Raw genomic sequence first — 23,278 nt, forward strand, 5'->3', positions numbered from 1 at the left:
GTACAGTTGTTGGATATCATAACAAAACACGTCGTACAAAATTTCATTCCAATCTAGAGGGCGTAATTATTATCCGATTTGGCTGAAGCTTTTCCTATGACCTTTAACATACGTGTCAAATATGAATTAAATCGGTCTATAGCCTGATACAGCTTCCCTATAAACCTATCGCCCAAGTTTACTTTTTGAGCCTCTAAAGGGGGCAATTCTTATTCGATTTGGTTGAAATTTTACACAATGACTTTTACTATGGTCTCCAACATTCAAATAAATTGTGGCCCGAATCGGACTACGACTTGATATAGCGCCAATAGCATAACAGTTCTTCATTATTTCTTTGTTTGCCTAAAAAGAGCGCGCGCAAAGAACTCGAAAAATGCGATCGATGGTGGAGTATGTATAAGATTCGGCCCGGCCGAACTTAGCACGTTCTTACTTGTTATACCCTCCACCATAAGATGGGGGGTATACTAATTTCGTCATTCTATTTGTAACTACTCGAAATATTCGTCTGAGACCCCATAAAGTATATATATTCTTGATCGTCGCGACATTTTATGTCGATCTAGCCATGTCCGTCCGTCTGTCTGTCGAAAGCACGCTAACTTCCGAAAGAGTAAAGCTAGCCGCTTGAAATTTTGCACAAATACTTCTTATTAGTGTAGGTCGGTTGGTATTGTAAATGGGCCATATCGGTCCATAACCTGATATAGCTGCCATATAAACCGATCTTGGGTCTTGACTTCTTGGGCCTCTAGAGTGCGCAATTCTTATCCGATTTGCATGAAATTTTGAACGACATGTTTTGTTTTGATATTCAACAACTGTGCCAAGTATGATTCAAATCGGTCCATGACCTGATATAGCTGTCATATAAACCGATCTTGGGTCTTGACTTCTTGAGTCTCTAGAGGGCGCAATTCTTATCCGATTTGAATGAATTTTTGCACGACGTGTTTTGTTATGATATCCAACAAGTGTGCCAAGTATGATTCAAATCGGTCCATAACCTGATATAGCTGCCATATAAGCCGATCTTGGGTCTTGACTTCTTGAGCCTCTAGAGTGCGCAATTCTTATCCGATTTGCATGAAATTTTGCACGACGTGTTTTGTTTTGATATCCAACAACTGTGCCAAGTATGATTCAAATCGGTCCATGACCTGATATAGCTGTCATATAAACCGATCTTGGGTCTTGACTTCTTGAGTCTCTAGAGTGCGCAATTCTTATCCGATTTGCATGAAATTTTGCACGACGTGTTTTGTTTTGATATCCAACAACTGTGCCAAGTATGGTTCAAATCTGTTCATAACCTGATATAGCTGTCATATAAACAGATCTGGGGTCTTGACTTTTTGAGCCTCTAGAGGGCGCAATTCATATCCGATTTGGCTGAAATTTTGCATGACTTATTTTATTCTTACTTTCAACAACTGTGTCAAATAAGGTTCAAATCGGTTAATAACCTGATATAGCTACCATATAAACCGATCTGGGACCTTGACTTCTTGAGCCTCTAGAGGTCGCAATTATTACCCGATTTGCCTGAAATTTTGTACGACGGATCCTCTCATGACCATCAGCAAACGCGTTTATTATGATTTGAATCGGTCTATAGCCCGATACAGCTCCCATATAAATCGATCTCTCTATTTTACTTCTTGTTTAGTATTAAGATCGCACAACAAGCCGACTACTGCCGGCTAGGTCCTATTTTGCAGAAATTTTGCATGTAGTATTCTGTTGTGACTTTCAACAACTGTGCGAGGTACGATAATTAATTAACTTGACCAATAGACACTTATATTTGTTCAGAACTACTAAGAGCAATTGTTGTTACCTATGGGGCTTTAAAATATAATAAAACTTCCATTATTTGCATTCAGTTTCAGTTTCTTTGAAAATATGACACATATTTCGTATTTCTTTTGTTCACATACATCGTCTAGGCCTACGTACATATTACATAGATATATCTACAAACTTAGGTCTATTAGTATAGATACTTAATTTATCAGTTACAATAATAAAGTTGCCAAGGATGCTGAGCGAAGGTCGCAGAGCCTTGCTTTAGATGTCTTCAGAAGTTTGTTGTTTTGTGTGTTTGTGTGTTATGTGAGTGTGTGATAACTTAACGGTAATAGGAAAAACCTTAAAAATATTCACTGTATCTTAGTTTTTGCCAACCAACACGCTGCCTCTTTAAGTCTCTAAAGCTATTGGGTAGGCCATAGAAGAAGTAAATTGCCAAGCCTATTGGAATGGGATTAGAATAGAGGATAAATAAAATAATGGCATTTCAAGTTGAGTTGAGAGGAATAAGGAGTTTAGTTAGTAGGCATTCCGGGACTAGCGTATTATTTGTTTGGGGTGCTCATGCATTTGCTATCGGCACACCCTATGCAGGCATGCAGTTTGGGATTAAGTGAAAGGGAATTTTTGTGATAAGTTTACGTTAAGGTTATATAGAGATATAGTACAACTTGATTACTTGACTAGTGTTATAAGTCGTTAGCCTTATTTTTCAACAGTTTAGGGTTATTGAGAGGAACAACGAGTTTAGTAAGTAAGCATTCCAGGACTAGTGTATTATTTGTTTGGGGTGCGCTCATGCATTTGCTTTCGCCACACCCGATGCCGGCATGCAGTTTTGGATTAGGTAAGGGGGAATAAATTTGTGTTTAGATTACATGGAGATATAGTACAACTTGATTACTTGACTAGGATTATAAGTCGTTAGCTTTCTTTTTCACAGATTTTAAGGTTCTACGAGTTTCGTTGATCACGTTGTTGAGAGGGGCGTTATTGAGATTGCTCTGTAATGACTGGGTTGGATTATTTGCTAGATATGGCAAGTCCTCCGATTGTTGTAGAGGCTCCAGGGATCTGGGTCGCCTTAATTCAACCGTAGGCTTTATTTGAGTTCGATGAGAGGGTCCCCTTTTCAGTATGGCCTCTAGTTTTTGCTTAAACGGTATCTCTTCTGCCTGATTGTCAGGTGTCTCACTCACCTCTTGCAGCAACTTGGGTTTGCTTTCTTGATCCTCCTTGAGTAACTTGTCCAGTCCAGGCCTTTCTCTGGGCCTGCCCAGGCTATTGATGGTTTTGTATAGAACTGGATCGAATTTAGGTGGTTTTGGTATGGCCTTGGGACTTTGTTCATCCAAATCTATGTCACAGCCTTCTATGGCCTTCAAAACCAACTTTCTGACATCTGCTTCAGATTTGGAATGCTTTAGCATGGGCCTTTCTTGACTAGAAGACCTATCTTCATTTACAGAAGACTCTTTATGAGGTTTGGCTTCAGGCGGCCGCATTATTATCCGGCTAAGTTTATTGCGAAAGTTTTCCGAATGCAAAGGATCTTCCACCGAGGCTAGGGATAACAAAGATTCTTGGGATTCCACCCGTTTTTCGGGAGTTATAGATGATGTTTGGGTCATTTGGGCCTTTTTATTTTCTTGCTCTCCTCTATGTTTCTCCAAAGCCATCCACAATTGTGGACTATTGAGAATATCGTCAACCAATTCTGAGGCCAGTTTAGCCTTTTCTTGATAATTACCTATGCCCGAATCCACGCTCCTAGCAGAGGAGGTATTTTCCGTGGTCTCTGCCAAATCGTTGTCAGAGCTGTCGCTGCTACTGCTGTGCACGGTGACCACCGTGGTGCTTCTTATGACACTGGGTACCATTTCAGAGTCCACACTGATCTTGCGATCATAGAAGTTGGTGACCCTGGCCAATTCGTTGAGCCGATCGTCTTCAATTTGCAGCACATCATCTAACATGGCTATAACCGATTTCTCTTCTTCGGTAGTATCAGCCCCCGTACCCGTCTCGCTGCTTTCTTTGGAGCCGTAATTGGAATTTTGCGATTTATCACTTTTGGTTTCCTCCACATAATTTATTTGGCCATTGGGATGTTTGACCATTAATAGCTCTTCCCTTACCTCATTCAAGTCCATTATCTCATCCAAGCTCTTGACTGAACATTCATTTTGCTGCATGACCACCGTGGTGGCCACTGAGATATTGGACAGCCCCTTCATGTTGCCCGAGATGTCAGGAGGATCAGGTTTTGGACCGCCCGATGATTTGAGCATTCTCTCAAACTCTAAACGCTCAGGATGTCTATTGGCTGGATTTTTTATATCGTTCATGCACCAACATGCAATAAACATGGGAACACCTAAGTAACAATAATAGCGGTTAGAAGTTAGTAGTAGACTACGGCATAACGTTCAGGGCGTGCATCTACTAGCGGTGATATTAGTTAGCCTAAGAGTCATGCATTAAATGTGCTCGCCCTACGGACCAATTCTAATGAGTGAGGTGCTCAATTTCGTTGTGTAGGTGAGAATGGATGGAAAGTGCTTTACTTACCAATGACCATCCATACACCGAATCTGATCCACGTCATCATGTCTAGCTGCAGCATGAGATAGATGTTGATGAAAATGCTCACCGCCGGCACTACGGGCACAAAGGGAACTCTGAATACGCGGGCATAAGCCTCTCGTGGCTGCAAGCATATAAAGACCAACACCAGTAGCGTAAGGGTAACCAAGACGATTAAGAGCACCAAAACCCAAAGTTGGTTGTTGATCAGGGCATCATAGGCCTGCATGAATATCAGACCGATGCCCATGGATAGAAGACCTGCAATGGAGAGGGATTTTAAGAAAGGGTGGTTTGTGGTTTTTTGTAACCTGCTTACAGAACAACGTTATAAGTGTGCCCACTATGCGTGTGGTCAGCTGATTGGGTACTTCTACTCGTCTGAAGTTGAACATTTGTGAGACCACCGTCTTGAAGGTGACTCGCTCTCCCGGGGAGGTCAATAGGGTGCTTTCCGAGGCAGTGTGGCCATTGCTATTACCATTACCATTTGAGTGATGGTGATTAGTTCCATTGGCATGGCCGTTTTCAGCTATCACTTCATGGGTGTTGAAAGTTTCTGAGTTGTCCATATACCGTAGAATGGTTATGGATATGGCAACCACACTATAAGCCAAGAGAGTGCCAATGGAGAGAAGATCCACCAATTGGGCTAAGTCAAATAGACCGGCAATTAAAGCTGGAAAGAAAAACCATGAATACATAAATCATCCTATTTTATTATAACTCCACTACCATATCCATAGTTATATCTACTAAGTAAAAGAGTGCTATGTTCGGCAGGGCCGAATCTTATATACCATCCACCATAGTATTGTATTTGTCAAGTTATTTGCCCGATATCTCTTTGAAGGCAAATAAGGGATAATATACAATGCTATGCCATTGGAGCTACACCAAGTTATGAATCAATTGGGGTTTGGCTGTTGGAAACTAAAGTGGAAGTCATTGAGCAAAATTGCAGTCAAATCGGATAATAATTGTGCCCTCTAGAGGCGCAAGAAGTATAACCGGGAGATCGGTTTATATGGCAGCTACATCAGGTTATGAACCGATTAAGACCATACATGACACAGTTGTTGGAAGTCATAACAAAACATTTCATGACTGACTGACTGATTGACTGACTGACTGACTGACTGACTAACTGATTGATTGACTGACTGACTGACTGACTGACTGACCTAAGAAATACAAGATAGGTAACTACATGAACTATTAACAAGTAAAAAGGCGTTAAGTTCGGCCGGGCCGAACTTTGGATACCCACCATCTCGGGTATATATGTAAACCACCTTTTATCAAAATTCGGTGAAAATTTCATTCCTTATACTCATATACCTCATACCGATCTGAACTATATACGACACGGATTTCGAAAAGCCGAACATAAGTCACCGTGTCAAATTTCAGTGAAATCGGATTATAAATGCGCCTTTTATGGGGCCAAGACTTTAAATCGAGATATCGGTCTGCATGGCAGCTATATCCAAATCTGGACCGATTTGGGCCAAGTTGCTTAAACATGTCGAACAGCCTAACACAAAGCACTGTCCCAAATTTCGGCGAAATCGGACAATAAATGCCTCTTTTGTGGACCCTAAACCTTCAATCCAGAGATCGGTCTATATGGCAGCTATATTCAAATCTGGACGGATCTGGGCAAAATTGAAGAAGGACGTCGAAGAGCCTAACCAAACTCACTGTCTCAAATTTCAGCGACATTGGACAATTAAATGCGTCTTTTATTGCCCCAAAACCTAAAACCTAGATATCGGTCTATATGGCAGCTATATCCAAATCTGAACTGATCTGGACCAAATTGAAGAAGGATGTCAAGGGGCCTAACACAACTCACTGTCCCAAATTTCAGCAAAATCGGATAATGAATGTGGCTTTTATGGGCCTTAGACCATAAATCGGAGGATCGATCTATATGGCAGCTATATCCAAATCTGGACCGATCTGAGCTAAATTAACGAAGGATGTCGATGGGCATTACACAATTCACTGTCCCGAATTTCAGCAAAATCGGATAATAAATGTGGCTTTTGTGGGCCTAAGACCCTAAACCGGAGGATCGGTCTATATTGCAGCTATATCCAAATCTGAACCGATCTGGGCCAATTTAACGAAGGATGTCGAAGGGTCTAAGACAGCTCACTGTCGCAAATTTCAGCAAAATCGGGTAATAAATGTGGCTTTTATGGGCCTAAGACCCTAAATCGGAGGATCGGTCTATATGGCAGCTATATCCAAATCTGGACCGATCTGAGCCAAATTGACGAAGAATGTCGAAGGGCCTAACACAACTCACTGCTCCAAATATCAGCAAAATCGGATAATAAATGTGGCTTTTATGGGCCAAAGACCCTAAATCGGCGGATCGGTCTATATGGGGGCTATATCAAGATATAGTCCGATATAGCTCATCTTCGAACTTAACCTGATTATGGATAAAGAAAGAGTCTGTGCAGAATTTCAGCTCAATATCTCTATTTTTAAAGACTGTAGCGTGATTTCAACAGACAGACGGACGGACATGTCTAGATCGTCTTAGATTTTTACGCTGATCAAGAATATATATACTTTATAGGGTCGGAAATGGATATTTCGATGTGTTGCAAACGGAATGACAAAATAAATATACCCCCATCCTTCGGTGGTGGGTATAAAAAGTCATACATTTTGGTACCAAAACTGGCATAATTTGGTACTTTCTTTGCAGATGGAGCTAGAGGTCTGAAATGTGGCATGCAGGTACAAAAAGGAAATATAGAATGGGTGACTAAATGATTAATTCAAAATTCGTACATTTTGGTACCAAAAAGGGCAAAATAGGTACTAAAACATACAAAATGGTACTTTCTTTGCTCAAAATAGTGATTCATTTATACCTTGACAATATGGGGCTACTTAATGATTTTTCCGATATATTGTTATTCTTGGTACTATTTAGTACTTTCTTTACAGAAGGGTACCGATTTATGAAAATTTTGACGCAATTATTACAACACTCCATAATCTAATAAACTGAGTGCCTATCTAGGCTTTTGGAAGTCCTACACTAAAAGGGGGTAGCGAAGCGGACCACCGCGATGCTAATATGTATATAAATATATATACACACTGTGTAGGGTCGGAAATGGATATTTCGTTGTGTTGCAAACGGAATGAATAAATGAATATACGTCCTATCCTATAGTTGAGGGTATAATAATTAAATTTAATTCTTATATTTCTTTCATGAATATCCCAAAGGGGAGAGAGATACGGACTGTTGACCATGAGAATGAAAGGTCAATGGGCACAGACAAACACACCATTGACGGACGTTTCGGATGCCTAGTTAAGGCCCCTTATCAACGCCATCGTGTTTACAGAGCCTTTCGTCTGCCGTCTCACAGTTTCCAGCTTCCTGGTCTCTGAGATATATGCTTAGAATTCGAAGGGGACCACAACAAACCAACAACTACTGCCTGCTGTACAACATCTCTTAATGTGTGAATACCTGTGTCTTTCTGGAATTTATATGATTGGTTCATTTCCATATATTTGTTTACTATTGAAGAGGGTAGAGTTATTTCTTACCTGTCAGTATTGCGGCAAAAATGGACCCAATTACCGGAACTCTATATCTGGGATGTATTTTACCCAGATATCTAAATAGCAAACCATCTTGGGCCATTGAATACATTATTCTGGGTAGGGGGAACAATGCTCCCAGCAAACTGGCCAATAAACCCACCAGACCTCCGATTGAGACAATCCACATGGCAAAATTCCAGCCTACTTCCTTGAAGGCACTGGGCAGGGGAGCATTGGCATCTTGCAGATAATAGGGCACCATAAGAGTGAGCACAGTTGAGACTCCGAAATAGCATAGAAATATCACCAAAAGTGACAGCAGTATGGAGCGAGGAATATTTTGACGAGGATTGCGCACCTCTTCGCCAGTGGTCGCTATGCAATCGAAACCCACAAAACCAAAGAAACAGGTGGCAGCACCTTTCAGGGTACCCGAAAAACCAAAGGGGAAAAAGCCACCAGAGCCTACATTTAGGCCCTCAGGTATGTTGGTGGTATTGGTGCTGTAGACATCAATGGTCCAGTTGGACCAACTTGCTATGGGAGACAAAAATGCATATTTTTGGATAAATTTGCTGGCATTAAACTGAGCAATACTTACACTTTATGGCACCTGCAACAATGACGAAAAGCAAAATGGATAAATTGAGACAAGTGCAAAAGTTATTAGCCATGGCAGAAGTTTCCACACCAAAGGCCAAGGCAACTGAAGGAGGCAAACAATAGATTAGGATGACATGCAACTTTTGTTAAAACTTTTTGCGACTTACCTCCAAATACCACCACCAGGCCGAAGGCAAAAAAATCAAAATAGCTGCCTAGGAATGCGATATGCATGGGAGCCACCTCAGCAAATGTGGTCTTTAGCGTATCATTAATTAGTGTGTCCAAATACAAACTTATGCCTCGACACACACTGGCGGTGCCAATCATATATTCCAGTATTAAATTCCAACCTATGACAAAGGCAGCAAATTCTCCTATACACACATAGCTGTAGATGTAAGCTGAACCAGCTTTGGGTACGCGCGCACCAAATTCAGCATAGCAGACACCTGGGCGGAGAGGAAGATTAAAAAAATTGGACAATGGTTAGGGAAATCAATATTCGTTTCTGTGAGACGGAATGATGGGAAAATTGGTTTCATAAACCGCAAAATAAGTAAAAGCTTTTTGTTAGCAATCTCTTATCTCAGGCTCATCTCCTCTCCTAAAAGTTTTTTGCACTTACGACTAGGGAAATGTGAGCTATAGTTTTTGTTGCAAACTATTATGCCAAAAAACCTGCGGTAAATATTTTTTCCTTTCTATCTTTTGTCATTATCTTTAAATATATCCACCAATGTTGGATGAGGGATACACTGATGTAGTCTTTGCAGTTTAACACCCAGAATCATCTATCTGTAATCTAATCTAAGTGATTGTCTTGGTATACTAAGCCATGATGTCCGTCCTTCTCTCTGTCAAAAACACTATTAGCTTCAAATGAGTTAAGCTCTCCTCTGGAAATGTTGCACACATACATTTTTTTCGTCGCTGTCTGTTGTTGATAACTAATGGGCCATATCCATTCATATTTCGATGTAGCTCCCATATAAGCAGATGCACCGATTTCACTTCTTTAGACATTTTAAGTCTCAAAAGTTTTACCTTCAGTCTGAAATTTGCAACACCCACACTAAATAGATCGATGAGCATCTAAATCTTCAGTTTTGTGTGAACTCTTTTAGACCTTTTTATACCCTCCACTTCGAAATATAGGTCTAAGACCCCATAAATCTTGATCGCCTTGACATTTTAAGTCGATCTAGCCATATTCGCCCGTCTGACGGTCTGTCCGCCTGCCTGTGGAAAGCACGCTAACTTTCGAAGGAGTAAAGCTAGACGCTTGAAATTTTGCACACATACTTCCTATTAATGTAGGTCAGTTGGGGCGTTTCCTTTGCCATTGCCCGGCTTTCGCGGCTAAAAGATACCGTTGCTAAGGTTGCAACTTAGGGGAGTGTTATGGGAAACAATTAAGAATTTTCTAAGAAGCACGGAATTCCTAACTAGAAATATTCTTTTTCGAGGCTACTTTAGAGCGCACAACAAGCCGATTACTGGCTTAGGTGTATGTCCATAGTGGTATGGGGCGGATTAATATCCGCACCCTCTTTTCAGCCTTACCTAACCTAACCTAAACATGCTCCTATTTGTAAGGCTATTTTGGATTTTTAACTACGGTTCACTGTTGTCTTACAAGACGCAAAGTTAAGGATTTATTTAGCCTACTAATTAAAAAATCAAATCCGCATAATATGAAGGATAATATTTTGCACCAAGGCCAATGTTTCTTTAGATAAATTTTACTAATCTTGCATCTTTAAAATTACGATGAACATTTTGTCAATGTAAAGACTATAAACACCCAGGCCAAATGGGGACAAGAAAGGTCCATAACGTTTGCTTTCTTTACCCCTATAACCCTGATTTAATAAAGCATGGCGTGATGATCAAACATATGACCTTCGACATATGACCTTTCTCAGTCGTAGGCTTTTTTGTGTAAATTTTTAGCAGAATTCGTGCTGATGGGTAATCATGATTTGGTTGCAACTTACCTGCTAACAACGAAGCCAAAGCTGCTATGGCAAATGAGATAATCACTGAAGGTCCCGCCTGATCTTTGGCTATCTGTCCGGCCAAGACATAAACACCAGCACCCAATGTGGATCCAACCCCCAAGGCTGTCAGATCGTACAAGCCCAAAACACGATTAAGTTTTCCTTCGCCATCACCACTCTCTTGTGATAGGGCTTTTCGGCGAGTCAATACTTTCCAATAGGAGGGTTGTTGCACCATCTTGATGAGATTGTGATGAACTGTAATGAAATCGAAATTAATATCACATTTCATTTGGCGAAAACGCTGAACTGGCAATAACAATGATGATGACGTTGTAAAGCTAATGCACTGATGGCAACAATTTGTCATTTTTGTGTTGTATTTGGGTTTTAATCAGAATATTGAAACACGTTTTTTGCGGTTTGGCTCATATGCAGCTGAGGAGCTTAAAATTGAATGTGGTTCCCCCTATGTTTCCCCTAAACCAAATTTTTAAATTCCCCCCCCCCCCCAAAAAAAAAAAAATATTTTGAATCGAAGCTGTTACAGATTTTTTCTATATCCCTGGAAGAGGAAGTTGAGACCATTATATTTAAATTTTCTTCATTTATAAGTGGACCTTATCTCTGTTAATCCTTTATGCACTGCTTTTAACTGGTACGTGACGCAAGATCTTTGCAAAATCAATATTTTTTTTATTTTGTAACTTAATAATGGCAATAAGTTCCATGATTAATCAATCATTTGTGAAAATTTTTTGTTGTTATTGTTCTACTGCGATGTAAAAACAGGCCATAATCTGGTTTATATTCTAATTCAGTGCATCAGTTTCCCCTAGAACGCCTATTATGCCTTGGGCTTTTGGCCCCCTCACATCAAAGTTCTGCTGTTGCTGTTTTTTTTTCTCATCTGCAGTCCATTTCAGCTGTTTTACTATCATTCTAAAAATAACCAAAACGACGCCACAATTCATCACATTTGTCCAGCTGGATGTGTTGACCGTTTATTTGCCATTAATTGGACATTGAACCAACCATCTTTGGTAGCTTATCACTCCCCATATATATTAACTGAATGCAAGAAATCCATAGACCAGTGGAATGTTTTCAAATAATTAGGGGGATAATGACATTAGGTTGTTGGGATTTGCTTAGAAAACTTTGCTAGAAGGATGGAAAACATTGAAATTACGTTTTCTGTATAGGTGACAAATTTAACGGTCGGGGCCACCGTAGCGCAGAGATTGGCATGTCCGCCTATGACTCTGAACGCCTGTGTTGATATGTAAGAAGTTCCCCCCTGCTTCTTGGCGTAGCGCCATTTCGCCCCAACGATGCCAATGTTAGTTGTTTTTGCACACTTTTGATATGACTGTCTTTTGGGCATAACAAAATTTGTATACCACCACCACTGTGGTATAGGGCATTATAAATTTGTTAGCAACGCTAAGAAGGAGACGAGCTAGACCTAATGATAAGTATACCGATCGGTTTGGAATCACTTCCTGATTTGATTTAGCTATGTCCGTCTGTCTGTCCGATTTTTACAAGATGTTTTATTAAACGTTCCAATATGTGTGCACAATGTCATAAAAATCGTTCCAGATTTTGATATAGCTTCAATATATCCGATATGACCTGTGAAGGCTGTAGAAGCAACAATTTTAGTCCTATCCTCAAAAGAGTTAGCTTTATATTTAAATATAGCTCCCAGATATATCTTTCATACGATATAGACTTTAAGCCTGTAGGAGCCACAATTTTGGTCCGATCTTAACAAAATTTAGCATGCGACATTTTATTTGACGTCCCAATACGTACGCAAAATTTCATTAAAATCAGTCCTGATTTGGATATAGCTCATATATACATCAACGCCGACTATATGAAAAATCCGCAATTACTTTTTGGGCAAGCCAATAATTTGTGTCGTGAGACCCAATGCCATAAAACCCAAATGAACTAATAAACCCCATATAATTTGGGACATGTGACACATTTTTTAATGTAGTTTCTAAAAAATTCCCCCCATTAAGAAGCAAAAGTCATTTTTCTTCAAAAAAATTTTGACTTTATTTTACTTTTGGACCTATGAAGCAGGAGAAAATCTATAGCACGGCTGAAGGCCGGTTAATATCCCCCTCATTGGATTGTAAAGGTCGTTTTTGTTTAGAAGACATTTTTAACAAAGCCTTCCGCCGGGCTTAAAGTTGTCTCCTCTCTCGTAAGTCCAACAGTAAAATAAAGTAAAAATGTTTCTAAATAAAAAATGCTCTGAGGGAGCATTAAGCGGCCAGGCTTACGATTTTCTTCTCTCTCATAGTTCAAACAGTAAAATTAAGTCAAAATTGTTATACCCTCCACCATAGGATGTGTTCATGTTCAAAGCTCTTTGAACAGGGGATCCAAACACACATCTTCCACTGTGTATGGATCCCACTGTAAGGTCTCAAAAAAGGCATTTAATTCTTCGAATTGGCCAAATTAAAGCTTAATTTAACTCACTGTCCCAAATTTCGGCGATATCGGACAATAAATGCACATTTTATGGGCCCAAAACCTTAAATCGAGAGATCGATCTATATGGCAGCTATATCCAAATATGAACCAAGTTGAAGAAGGATGTCGAAGGGCCTTAGACAACTCACTGTTCCACACTTCAGCAAAATCGGATAATAAATGTGGCTTTTATGGGCCTAAGACCCTAAATCGGAGGTCAAAGACCCTAAATCGGAGGTCATAGCAATTCTTGTCCATTATCCTTTGGTTGTGATATCGGCCAAAGGACTTGACAAATGCGATACATGGTGGAGGGTATAAAAGATTCGGCCCGGCAGAACTTAGCACGCTTTTGCTTCTTCTAAATAAAACTACATTTTACATTCCAACTTTTGGGTGTTATGATATTTTCTCAATTTGGTGTTATGGCATAAATAAAGTTGTGCTTAGTGACAGTGGCGATATGATGCTACTCCGTGGTTTTTAATGGAATGTTCATGGGCAAATTTGCAATATATGTCGGTTGAGCTTCTAAAAGGAACAGATTGGACCATATCGAGCCATTTTTACACACATTTTCCTCTCAATTAAGCTGCGATATAAGCCGATGTAACACTTTGTCATCTTTAGCTCTTGGGGGTCGCGATCTAACTGTAGTTTTGGAAATGACTTTCAAAATTCAAGGTAAGTTGGGTTCACATTATTTCCAAAACTACTTTAAGGTAATTCAAACTTCATTTGGACGTCTTGAGTACATACAGGCCTCATATCTTATGCCAAATAGATGCAATTTGGCATGTGGACTTCTGTTCTGATTTTCAACAGCCATGCCAATTTTCATACCCTACACCACTACTGTAGTACAGAGTATAAAGTGAATATGTTTGTAACACCAAGAAGAAAGAGAAATTGACTCATTGATAAGTAAACGGATCGGTATCAGAATCACTTTCTAAATCGATTTAGCTATACACAAATTAACATGGACATGCAGACAGACGGACATATTGTGTTGCCCAAAAAGTAATTGCGGATTTTTTAAAAGAAAATAAATGCATTTTTAATAAAACTTAGAATGAACTTTAATCAAATATACTTTTTTAACACTTTTTTTCTAAGGCAAGCTAAAAGTAACAGCTGATAACTGACAGAAGAAAGAATGCAATTATATATATGAAAAATCCGGAGTTACTTTTTGGGCAACCCAATATGTCCGTCTGTCTGCATATCCATGTTAATTTGTGTACAAAGCACAGATGGTAATTTTCATCTGATCGTTTTCGAACTTGTCAGAGACATTTTTTTTGGTTCAGTTTAGTATTGTCAAACATAAATAAGATGCTTAAATTTTTACGGAGTACTTGCCAGGGGTCCGGAGCGGTTACCTTTTTGCCGCTTCGCTCCGGCAAAAATTTTTCCGATCCCATATAATCCGACCTCCCGATTTTACATCCTAAGCCTCTAGAGGGCGCAATTATTATTCGATTTGGCTGAAATATTTCTCCTATAACCTCCAACATCCATGTCATGTACGGAACGGAATCCGTCTCTATTGCGACCATATAAACGGAAGCAATTCCTAACCAAATTTTTAATACACAACAAATAAGAAACGCATTAAGTTCGGTCATGGGCACGGGAGATCGGTCTACAATATATGGCAGCTATATCCAAATATGTTTCGATCTGGACGAAATTCAACAAAGCGGTTAAGAGGCGTACCAAAACTCACTGTGCCAAATTTCATCGAAATAGGATGAAAAATGCTCCTTTTATTGGCTCATTACACTACATCGGGAGATCGGTCTATATGGCAGCTATATCCAAATATAGTCCACATTTGACAGGAATGGAAGATAGGTCGGTCGGTCTATAGGGCAGCTATATCCAAAAATAGTCCGATCTGAACAGCACTTAACAGAAATGGGAAGGGGTCTACCAGAACTCACTACGCCAAATTTCATCGAAATCAGATGAAAATTCTCCAATTTATTGCCTCAAGACTTTAAATTTGGAAATCGGTCTATAACTAAAATCTGATTTTATGAAGTCAGAAGATCAGGTTTATATACAAGGAATACGAAACCATCAAAAATTGTTTGCAAAATGTTTTTATACCCAAGATATCTGCAACATTATAAATACCCAGCTTTTGGGAATAAATGGGTAAATACCCGGGTATTTACTCAATTTACCGGGTAAATACCTTTTGGGTATATACCCATTGTCCATCTCTACAAAGCGCTCCTGATATGGGCTTTGAATCGAAAATCCGTTGCTCAGTCTATATGGCAGTCTAATTATGACCTGATATGGGCCATATACCATTCAGTTATCGGGGGACTTAGTGCAACTCGTGGTCTCAAATTTCAAATTTACCTTAAGACCCCAAATCAGGAGATCGGTCTACATGGCAGGTATATCTAAATATAGTTCGATTTTGCTCATTCAAAAACTTACCTACGTATAGACAAAATACGAATCTATGCCAAACTTAAGCTCAATATCTCAATTTTTGAATGTTATAGCGTGATTGCAACAGACGGACCCAGATTATAAATATATACTTTGTGGGGTCAGAAATTGATATTTCGATGTGTTGCAAACTGAATGTTTAGATGCATATACCCATAATTGTATGGTGGCGGGTAGGGCGATAGCAAAATTGTATATTAATTACGTTTTTTTGGGTTGCCATAGACGTGCAAACCAATTGAATCGGTGGTAGACCGGAATCAGACGTTTTTGAAAAACGCTCCTCCATCGGACATTAAAAAAATGAGGTACCCTATATCCATTTGGAGGCCACCATAGCGCAGAGGTTAGCTGCTGAACGCCAGGGTTCGAACGCTGAACGCCAGAGTTCGAATCCTGGCAGGAACATCAGAAAATTTTTCAGCGGTGGTTATTCCCTCCTAATGCTGGCGACATTTGTAAAATACTTTGCCATGTAAAAACTTCTCCGTAAAGAGGTGCCGCTCTGCGGCACGCCAGTCAGACTCGGCTATTAAATGGAGGTCTCTTATCATTGAGCATAACATTGAATCGGACAGCACTCATTGATTTGTGAGAAGTTTGCCCCAGTTCCTTAATGGAATGTGGCAAATTTGGGCACATTTTTATACCCTCCACCATAGGATGGGGGTATACTAATTTCTTTATTCCGTTTGTAACACCTCGAAATATGCGTCTAAGACCCCATAAAGTATATATTATTGATCGTCGTGACATTTCAAGTCGATCTAGTCATGTCCGTCCGTCTGTCGAAAGCAGGCCCACTTTCGAAGAAGTAAAGCTAGCAGCTTAAAATTTTGCACAAATACTTCTTATTAGTGTAGGTTGGTTGGGATTGTAAATGGGCCATACCAATCTTGGGTCTTGATTTCTTGAGCCTCTAGAGGACGCAATTTTTATCCGATTTGCCTGAAATTGTGCACATGTTATTTTGGCATCACTTCCAACAACTGGTGGAAATCGGTACATGACCTAATATGCTGCATAAACCACTAGAGGGCGCAATTCTTATCCGATTTAGCTGAAATTTAGCATGAAGTATTTTGTTATGACTTCCAACAACTGCGATAAATATGGTTCAAATCGGCACATAATCTGAGATAGCTGCCATATAAACCTATCTGGGATCTTGACTTCTAGAGGGCCCAATTCTTATCCGATGTTGATGAAATTTTGAACTTTGACTTTTTCCACGACCTTCAACATACATGTTCAATATGGTCTTAATCGATCTATAGCCTGATACAGCTCCCATATAAACCTATCTCCCGATTATGCTTTATGAACCCCCTCAAGACGCTCTTCTTATTTGAATGAACTGAAATATTACCCTATGACTTCTAGTATGGTCTTCAACATTCAATTCACTTATGGTCCGAATCGGACTATAACTAGATATATTTGCAATAGCATAACAATTCTTATACATTATTCTATGTTTACCTAAAAAGAGATACCGCGCAAAGAACTGTGCGATCTTTGGTGGAGGGTATATAAGATTCGGCCCGGCCGAACTTAGTACGTTCTTTTTATATAAGATATATATCTTTTGTTTAATTTTCATTATTATTTTTTTAGCTTAATCAAAAACTACAAATTCAAATTCTCCAAATTGCATATTTGTTTTTATTTTAATTCTATTTTATATACAATGATTTTTATTTTTAAATAAGTAATATTTATTGTCTGTAAAATTGAGTTTTTCTTTTTTTTTAATTTACCAACAATGAATTGGTCACTAATTGGCTAATAAAAATCTTCTAAAAGATATTTATCTTTAGTTATTTTCTAATTGCATGTACATGAATATTTTTTAATCTTTTCATGTGTGTTTTTTTTTTCTTTAGGTTCTTCAAAAATTCATTTCCATATGTAATCCTAGGCATCCTATTTTCTGATCAAATGATGCAGGAAATCATTTCCCTTAACCGCAAATCTAGAGTAATTTGTTTGGGTTTCTATGGCGTAATCCCAGCCTTACCATCATCATCATTATAACCAAAACACACCTTTGTCAATTTAGTATGCAAAACCTAGAAATTCGCCTATTGAGTATGGTATGTCATAAAGATAAGAACACGGTTATATGAAAATTTTTAATAAGCAACCAGCGAATCAAGAGGAAATTGTACATAAATTTAAAGGTAAATAAACACACTTTTTTTTTTTTTGTATTGTGTTCTGTTATTGACTCACCTCAATACTGGGGGATAATGATATGGTAGTACACTACACAAAAAGATTGACAGCCAAACTGAAGTATTCCAAGGGAAGTTACTGTGGTTCCAGTATTTATGTTTGTTTTATTAATTATATTTTTTAAAACAAAAATACAAAAATATTTATGTTCGTTTTTAATTGAAAAATTTAACTTTGTTTCACTTGTTCACTCTTTTCACCATAAACCCGCTTAGCTTGACGTTCACAAAGCGTTTAAACCGAATGACAGTTGGCGGATGAGCATTTTCTCCTAAGCATACCCAACAGCAAATCGAGTAGCAGCCGAAGGAAATGAATCAAAAATAAAATTTATTTGCAAAAAAAGAACAACACAAGTGAAAAATCAAAACAAACAATGAAACAACATCTAGGCAGCGTCCCACAAACACACACACAACAACGAGTCTCTCGATAACTTCTACACAAAGGGAGAGAAAAAGAGAGCGAGAGAGAGAGAGAGAGATAGAGAAGAAAGCACCATCATCTCATAGTCATTATAGTCGCGATGTTGTCTTCGTTGTCGTCTTTAAGGCATAATTGTATCTCAATGATACTGATAAGAAAGTGTCATTCAAACAACAACTACGCCACCACATTCAAGTATGTGACAGTTACCAGAACAACAGCCATAGATAACGATAACAACAATAGCAGCAGCAACAACAAGTACAACCAAAGCAACAAGTGATTCTACCATCATTTTCATTGGGAGAGGGCAAGCACGAGGCTACCATAGTTGTAAATGCTGTATTCGTATTTTGCACTGAGTACCTATCAACTGTGCTGTGCTCTGCTGTTTTTGTTTCGTCTTAGCGAATTGTTGAAAATACTCTTGTTTTGTTATAATCGATACACAAGTAAGCCCATAAGTGATCATAATAACAAACAATTGATATACCTAAATAATATTATATACATAAATACTTTCATCCAGGGCTGCGAAGTCGGAGTCGAGCAATTTTGGCCGGAGTCGAGAAAATTATTTCGACTCCGGACAAAGTATTGTAATAAAAAATGTTTCGACAAAAAAATATAAAATGTTGTTAATTTGTTCCCTTGAGCACCGTCGGAATGTGGTCTCCGTGGTGCTGTTTTATTGATACCATCAGAGTGTTTGCTCCGCAGAGATAGGTTTTTTATCCCCGAAGTAAGGAGTTTCCCCAGGCACACAAGATTTTCTTCGAGCACATACCAGTATATAATCGATTGGCCAGTTGACCAAACACTGCGCTACCGTGAAAACTCGTTTTTTGCCCGAATAACACGAATGTGGAATCGACTTCCAACTACGCCCCACTAAAAAATAAATATGCTTTTTTGTTTAATAATTTTGTTGTTTCATGCAAATATTTGTATAAAAGATTAATTATTAATCATTTGCCTAAATTTTATAACAATAAATTATGCAATTAAAACTACAATAATTTAAAATATTTCAATGAATAAACTTTTTCTCAAAAATTTGCTGTCCAAAATAATAGAATAACTCAAAAGCTTTTCAAAAGCCTCCTATGTGTCAATACTTTTTTCCCCACCACGTTTGACTATTTTTATACCCTCCACCATAGGATGGGGGTATACTACAATAATTTCGTCATTCTGTTTGTAACTCCTCGACATATTCGTCTAAGACCTCATAAATCGGTCCATAACCTGATGTAGCTGCCATATAAGCTGCCATATAATAATCTTGAATCTGGATTTCTTTACTCGATAGAGGGCTCAATACCTATCCGATTTGGCTGAAATTTTGCATGAGGTGTTTTGTTATAACTTCCAACAACTGTGACAAATATGGTTCAAAGTGGTCTATAACCTGATGTAGCTGCCATATAAACCGATCCGGGGTCTTGACTTCTTGAGGCTCAAGAGGGCTTAATTATTGGGTTGCCCAAAAAGTAATTGCGGATTTTTTATATAGTCAGCGTTGATAATTTTTTTCACAGCTTGTGACTCTGTAATTGCATTCTTTCTTCTGTCAGTTATCAGCTGTTACTTTTAGCTTGCTTTAGAAAAAAAGTGTAAAAAAGTATATTTGATTAAAGTTCATTCTAAGTATTATTAAAAATGCATTTACTTTCTTTTAAAAAATCCGCAATTACTTTTTGGGCAACCCAATATTATCCGATTTGTCTGAAATTTTGTACAACGGCTTCTCCCATGGCCTCCAACATACGAGTCAAATATGGTCCGAATCGGTCTTTAGCCTGATACAACTCCTCTATAAACCAATCTCCTATTTTACTTCTTGAGCTTCTAAAAGGCCCTATTCTTATTCGATTTGACTGACATTTTACACATATACTTTTACAGTGGTCTTCAAAATTCAATTAGCAAAGCAATTCTTTTCCTTCATTTTTGTTTAATATGTTTTATATTATTTGTTGCTAAGACATCCGATATACTTTCTAGACCCAGTTCCATCAAATACTACAGTTTTACATTCGTCAGTCAGCAATATGTTCCTCCATTTTTCCAATAGGCAATTGGTATTTCCTTTGGAAAATTATACAGATTGATGCTTGGTCTGCATTGGTACCATTCTTGAACGATTTGTGAGTAAGTTACCTTCCAACAATGATTTGCGAATATTGGGACCAACTACAGTTAGACTTAGCCCTTTTTGTATCTTCCTTGAAGAAGTAGTAGTAGGGTTTGCTTTACTATGTCACACAAATAACGATCCTCAATAGTTGATGTTTGACGTTTGAGTCCGAGTGTTTTAGACTTTTTTCATATTTGAAATGTTACGATCAAGAGAAGATTAAGGCTTTCGTAGTTTTTGCTTAGTTTTCGAAGTAATTCTAGCCTTTCCTTGGAACAGTGCTTTGTTCGTCCTACTATTACAGAGTCGCTTTAATGCGACTTTTCAGGGCAATGGAGTGATCAAATAATAAAATAATCAAAGTCATCAAAAATTTTTTATGTATAATGAACTTGTATTGGCATGTTACTTCGTACATACCCTTCTCTCCAAGTCTGAACCGATTTCTTTCAATTTTAATTGGTTTCGTCTCTAGGTCAAAAACTATACCTGTAATAAACGATAGCCGCTTGAAATTTTGGACAGATAATTGTTGTTGTAGTAGCAGTGTGTGGTACACTGAAGCGGCAGCCCTTGCCGATGAAGGAATTCATCGGGTCAATCCGGTACATACAACCGGCTGCCATGGGATTGGACAGATAATTAGTATTGATATACGTCGTTAAAGATTGAAAATGGGCCATATCGGCTCAGATTTAGATATAGCTTCCTTATAAACCGATCTCCCGATTTGACTTCTTGAACCCCTGGAAGCCGCATATGTTGTCCGATTTGGCTGAAATTTAGCTTTTAGTTTTCTATTATGACTTCCAATAATTGTGCTTAGTACGGTTCAAATCGGTCTATAACCTGATATAGCTCCTATATAAACCGATCTCCCGATTTGGCTTCTTGAGCCCCTGGAGGCCACAATTTTGATCTGATTTGCTTGAAATTTGGCATGTAGTGTTTTGTTTTTACTTCCAAAAATTGTGCCTAGTACGTTTCCAAAAACGGTCTAAATCAGTCTATTACCTGATATCGCTCCCCTATAAGGCGGTCTCTCGTTCATCCTTGTTTTTGTATAAATTTTTAGCAGAATCCATGGGGGTGGGTTCCCAAGGATGGGCTCGACCGAACTTAGCACGCTTTTACTTTTTTTTTAATTAAAAATAAAAAAAATGAAGTGCTCGGAGTCGACTCCGGAGTCGATTGCTCTTACCGGAGTCGAGTAAAAATAGCCCGACTCCGCACCCCTGCTTTCATCACAGATGTTTAGTGGTGGCTTATAACGAAATAAATCCAAACAAAAACATATCTACAAACAGTTTAATAGGTGAGTCGATGTCAGTGGTTTGCTTACAAGATTTTAGTTACAAAAATATGAAGCAGCATGGTAAACATTTTCTGTCTCTGAAATTTTGACTGACTCGGAGTCTTTCAGTTTTTGTATTTAGATTACGAGTATTTATTATATTTCAATGAAATGCATTTTCAAGATTGACATATTCAAATGAAAAACAAATCAAGTTAAATAATTTAGGTGAAAAACAAAAGAGCACGAGCTTGATTTAAAAAAAAAATTTAGAATTAATTTTTTTGTTGAAACAGTTTTTATTACTTTGTCCCGCAAAATTGCTCCACTCCGGCTCCAACCAACCGACTCCGACTCTGCAACCTTGGTTGAAACAGTTTATTTTTCAGCAAGCCGTAGTAGCCATTAGTAATTTAGAAAAGCGTGAGCAAATCATCTCTTTCTGTCCCCTCTATCAGGATGTTTTAAATTAGGTGAACAACCATTTCCAATTTCTCACTGAACCAAAATGCAAAATTGTTTAAAAATATTTTCTCTATTCTCAAACTCAAACAAATTATTTACGGCGTCATAGTGTTAATAAGAAGACAGCTTTTCACCTGTCTGCATAATGAAACCCTATACTCAATATGTCATCTTACAAGTGACTTGTGTTTGTAGAAACGTACAAATAATTGTTACATTTTTCTTCACAGCAATTTGCTAAATTCATTCGCTGCATATTCATAAGTTTATTAAAAATAAATGCCAACAATGTGGGGTATTCAACTGCAATTTGAAATATTTTCAAAAAGACATTCTAAACGATACGAGAGAGATGTCATTTTGAGGTTTTTGTTCGCGAGTATCATTCATACGCTACGGCATCCAGGCCACTATAATTTTCGCTTACACACACGCTCACTTCGACTTTGATGTGGTTGTTGCTTTTGTTATGTTAATTAAATTCTGTCGATAAATATTCTCTCTGTTAAAGTGTCATGTTAGTTCATAACATAACTGTTTTTGCTTCGCGTATTGTGTGTTTTGTTTTTGTTTGGCTGATAAGGATGCGGACAAACCAAGCCATAATGCATTTGTTTTGATTGTTTGTTTTGTGTTGTTGGTATCTTAGTCGTAACACACGATCATGGAGAGACAGACGCCTAGGTAAACAAAATACAAATGAATAAAAAAAACTAGGAACACACACGCACTAGCAAATGTTAGCTTTTGCCAAGAGCAAGAACAACGATTAAAAAACACCGAGCATTGCTATGAGAACAGCGTTGTTTGTAGCTTCAGTCGGCCGTTAAATTGTTTTTATTTGAATTTCTATTGTTGCCTCAATGGTTTCGTTTAACCTGGCTAACAGGTAACAGAGCTACGATACGAAACGAAGTGGACTTGTATTAGCGCTGAGGCTCATTTACCGTTCCAATTGTTTTCAATTCTGAAATAAGACTAATTCACTAATTGTAGCAGCCGGCATCAAGTACCTGAGACTGAGATATCGACCTGCACTTCAACCCACCCCCGCCCGTCCTTGTTACCTACTACATCGCGTACTCGAACTCGAGCAACAAGCCTGAGGTATAATAACGACAGTAGCAACAACAAGAACAATACGAT

General features: G+C 38.4%; 1 protein-coding gene across 5 annotated transcripts; it reads right to left on the reverse strand.

The window, feature by feature from the left end:
* Positions 1-1,884: 1,884 nt before the first annotated feature.
* Positions 1,885-23,117, reverse strand: LOC106084748 (cationic amino acid transporter 3). 5 transcript variants are annotated; one of them, XM_059369995.1, is made up of 9 exons: positions 22,864-23,117; positions 17,805-18,078; positions 10,593-10,853; positions 8,760-9,044; positions 8,591-8,695; positions 7,993-8,526; positions 4,721-5,080; positions 4,387-4,662; positions 2,164-4,192 (listed from the first exon to the last, which is right to left on the reverse strand). In XM_059369995.1, the coding sequence occupies exons 3-9, from the start codon at positions 10,831-10,833 to the stop codon at positions 2,730-2,732; spliced, it is 3,264 nt and encodes a 1,087-aa protein (XP_059225978.1). In that variant the 5' UTR covers positions 10,834-10,853; positions 17,805-18,078; positions 22,864-23,117; the 3' UTR covers positions 2,164-2,729. The 5 variants fall into 5 exon arrangements, with proteins under 5 accessions (XP_059225986.1, XP_059225978.1, XP_059225982.1 ...); XM_059369999.1 differs by having other exon boundaries at positions 22,858-23,117; XM_059369992.1 differs by having other exon boundaries at positions 22,729-23,117.
* Between the last annotated feature and the right edge of the window lie 161 nt (positions 23,118-23,278).

The sequence above is a fragment of the Stomoxys calcitrans genome, chromosome 1 (genome assembly GCF_963082655.1).
Source record: "Stomoxys calcitrans chromosome 1, idStoCalc2.1, whole genome shotgun sequence".
NCBI classification, from domain to species: domain Eukaryota; kingdom Metazoa; phylum Arthropoda; class Insecta; order Diptera; family Muscidae; genus Stomoxys; species Stomoxys calcitrans.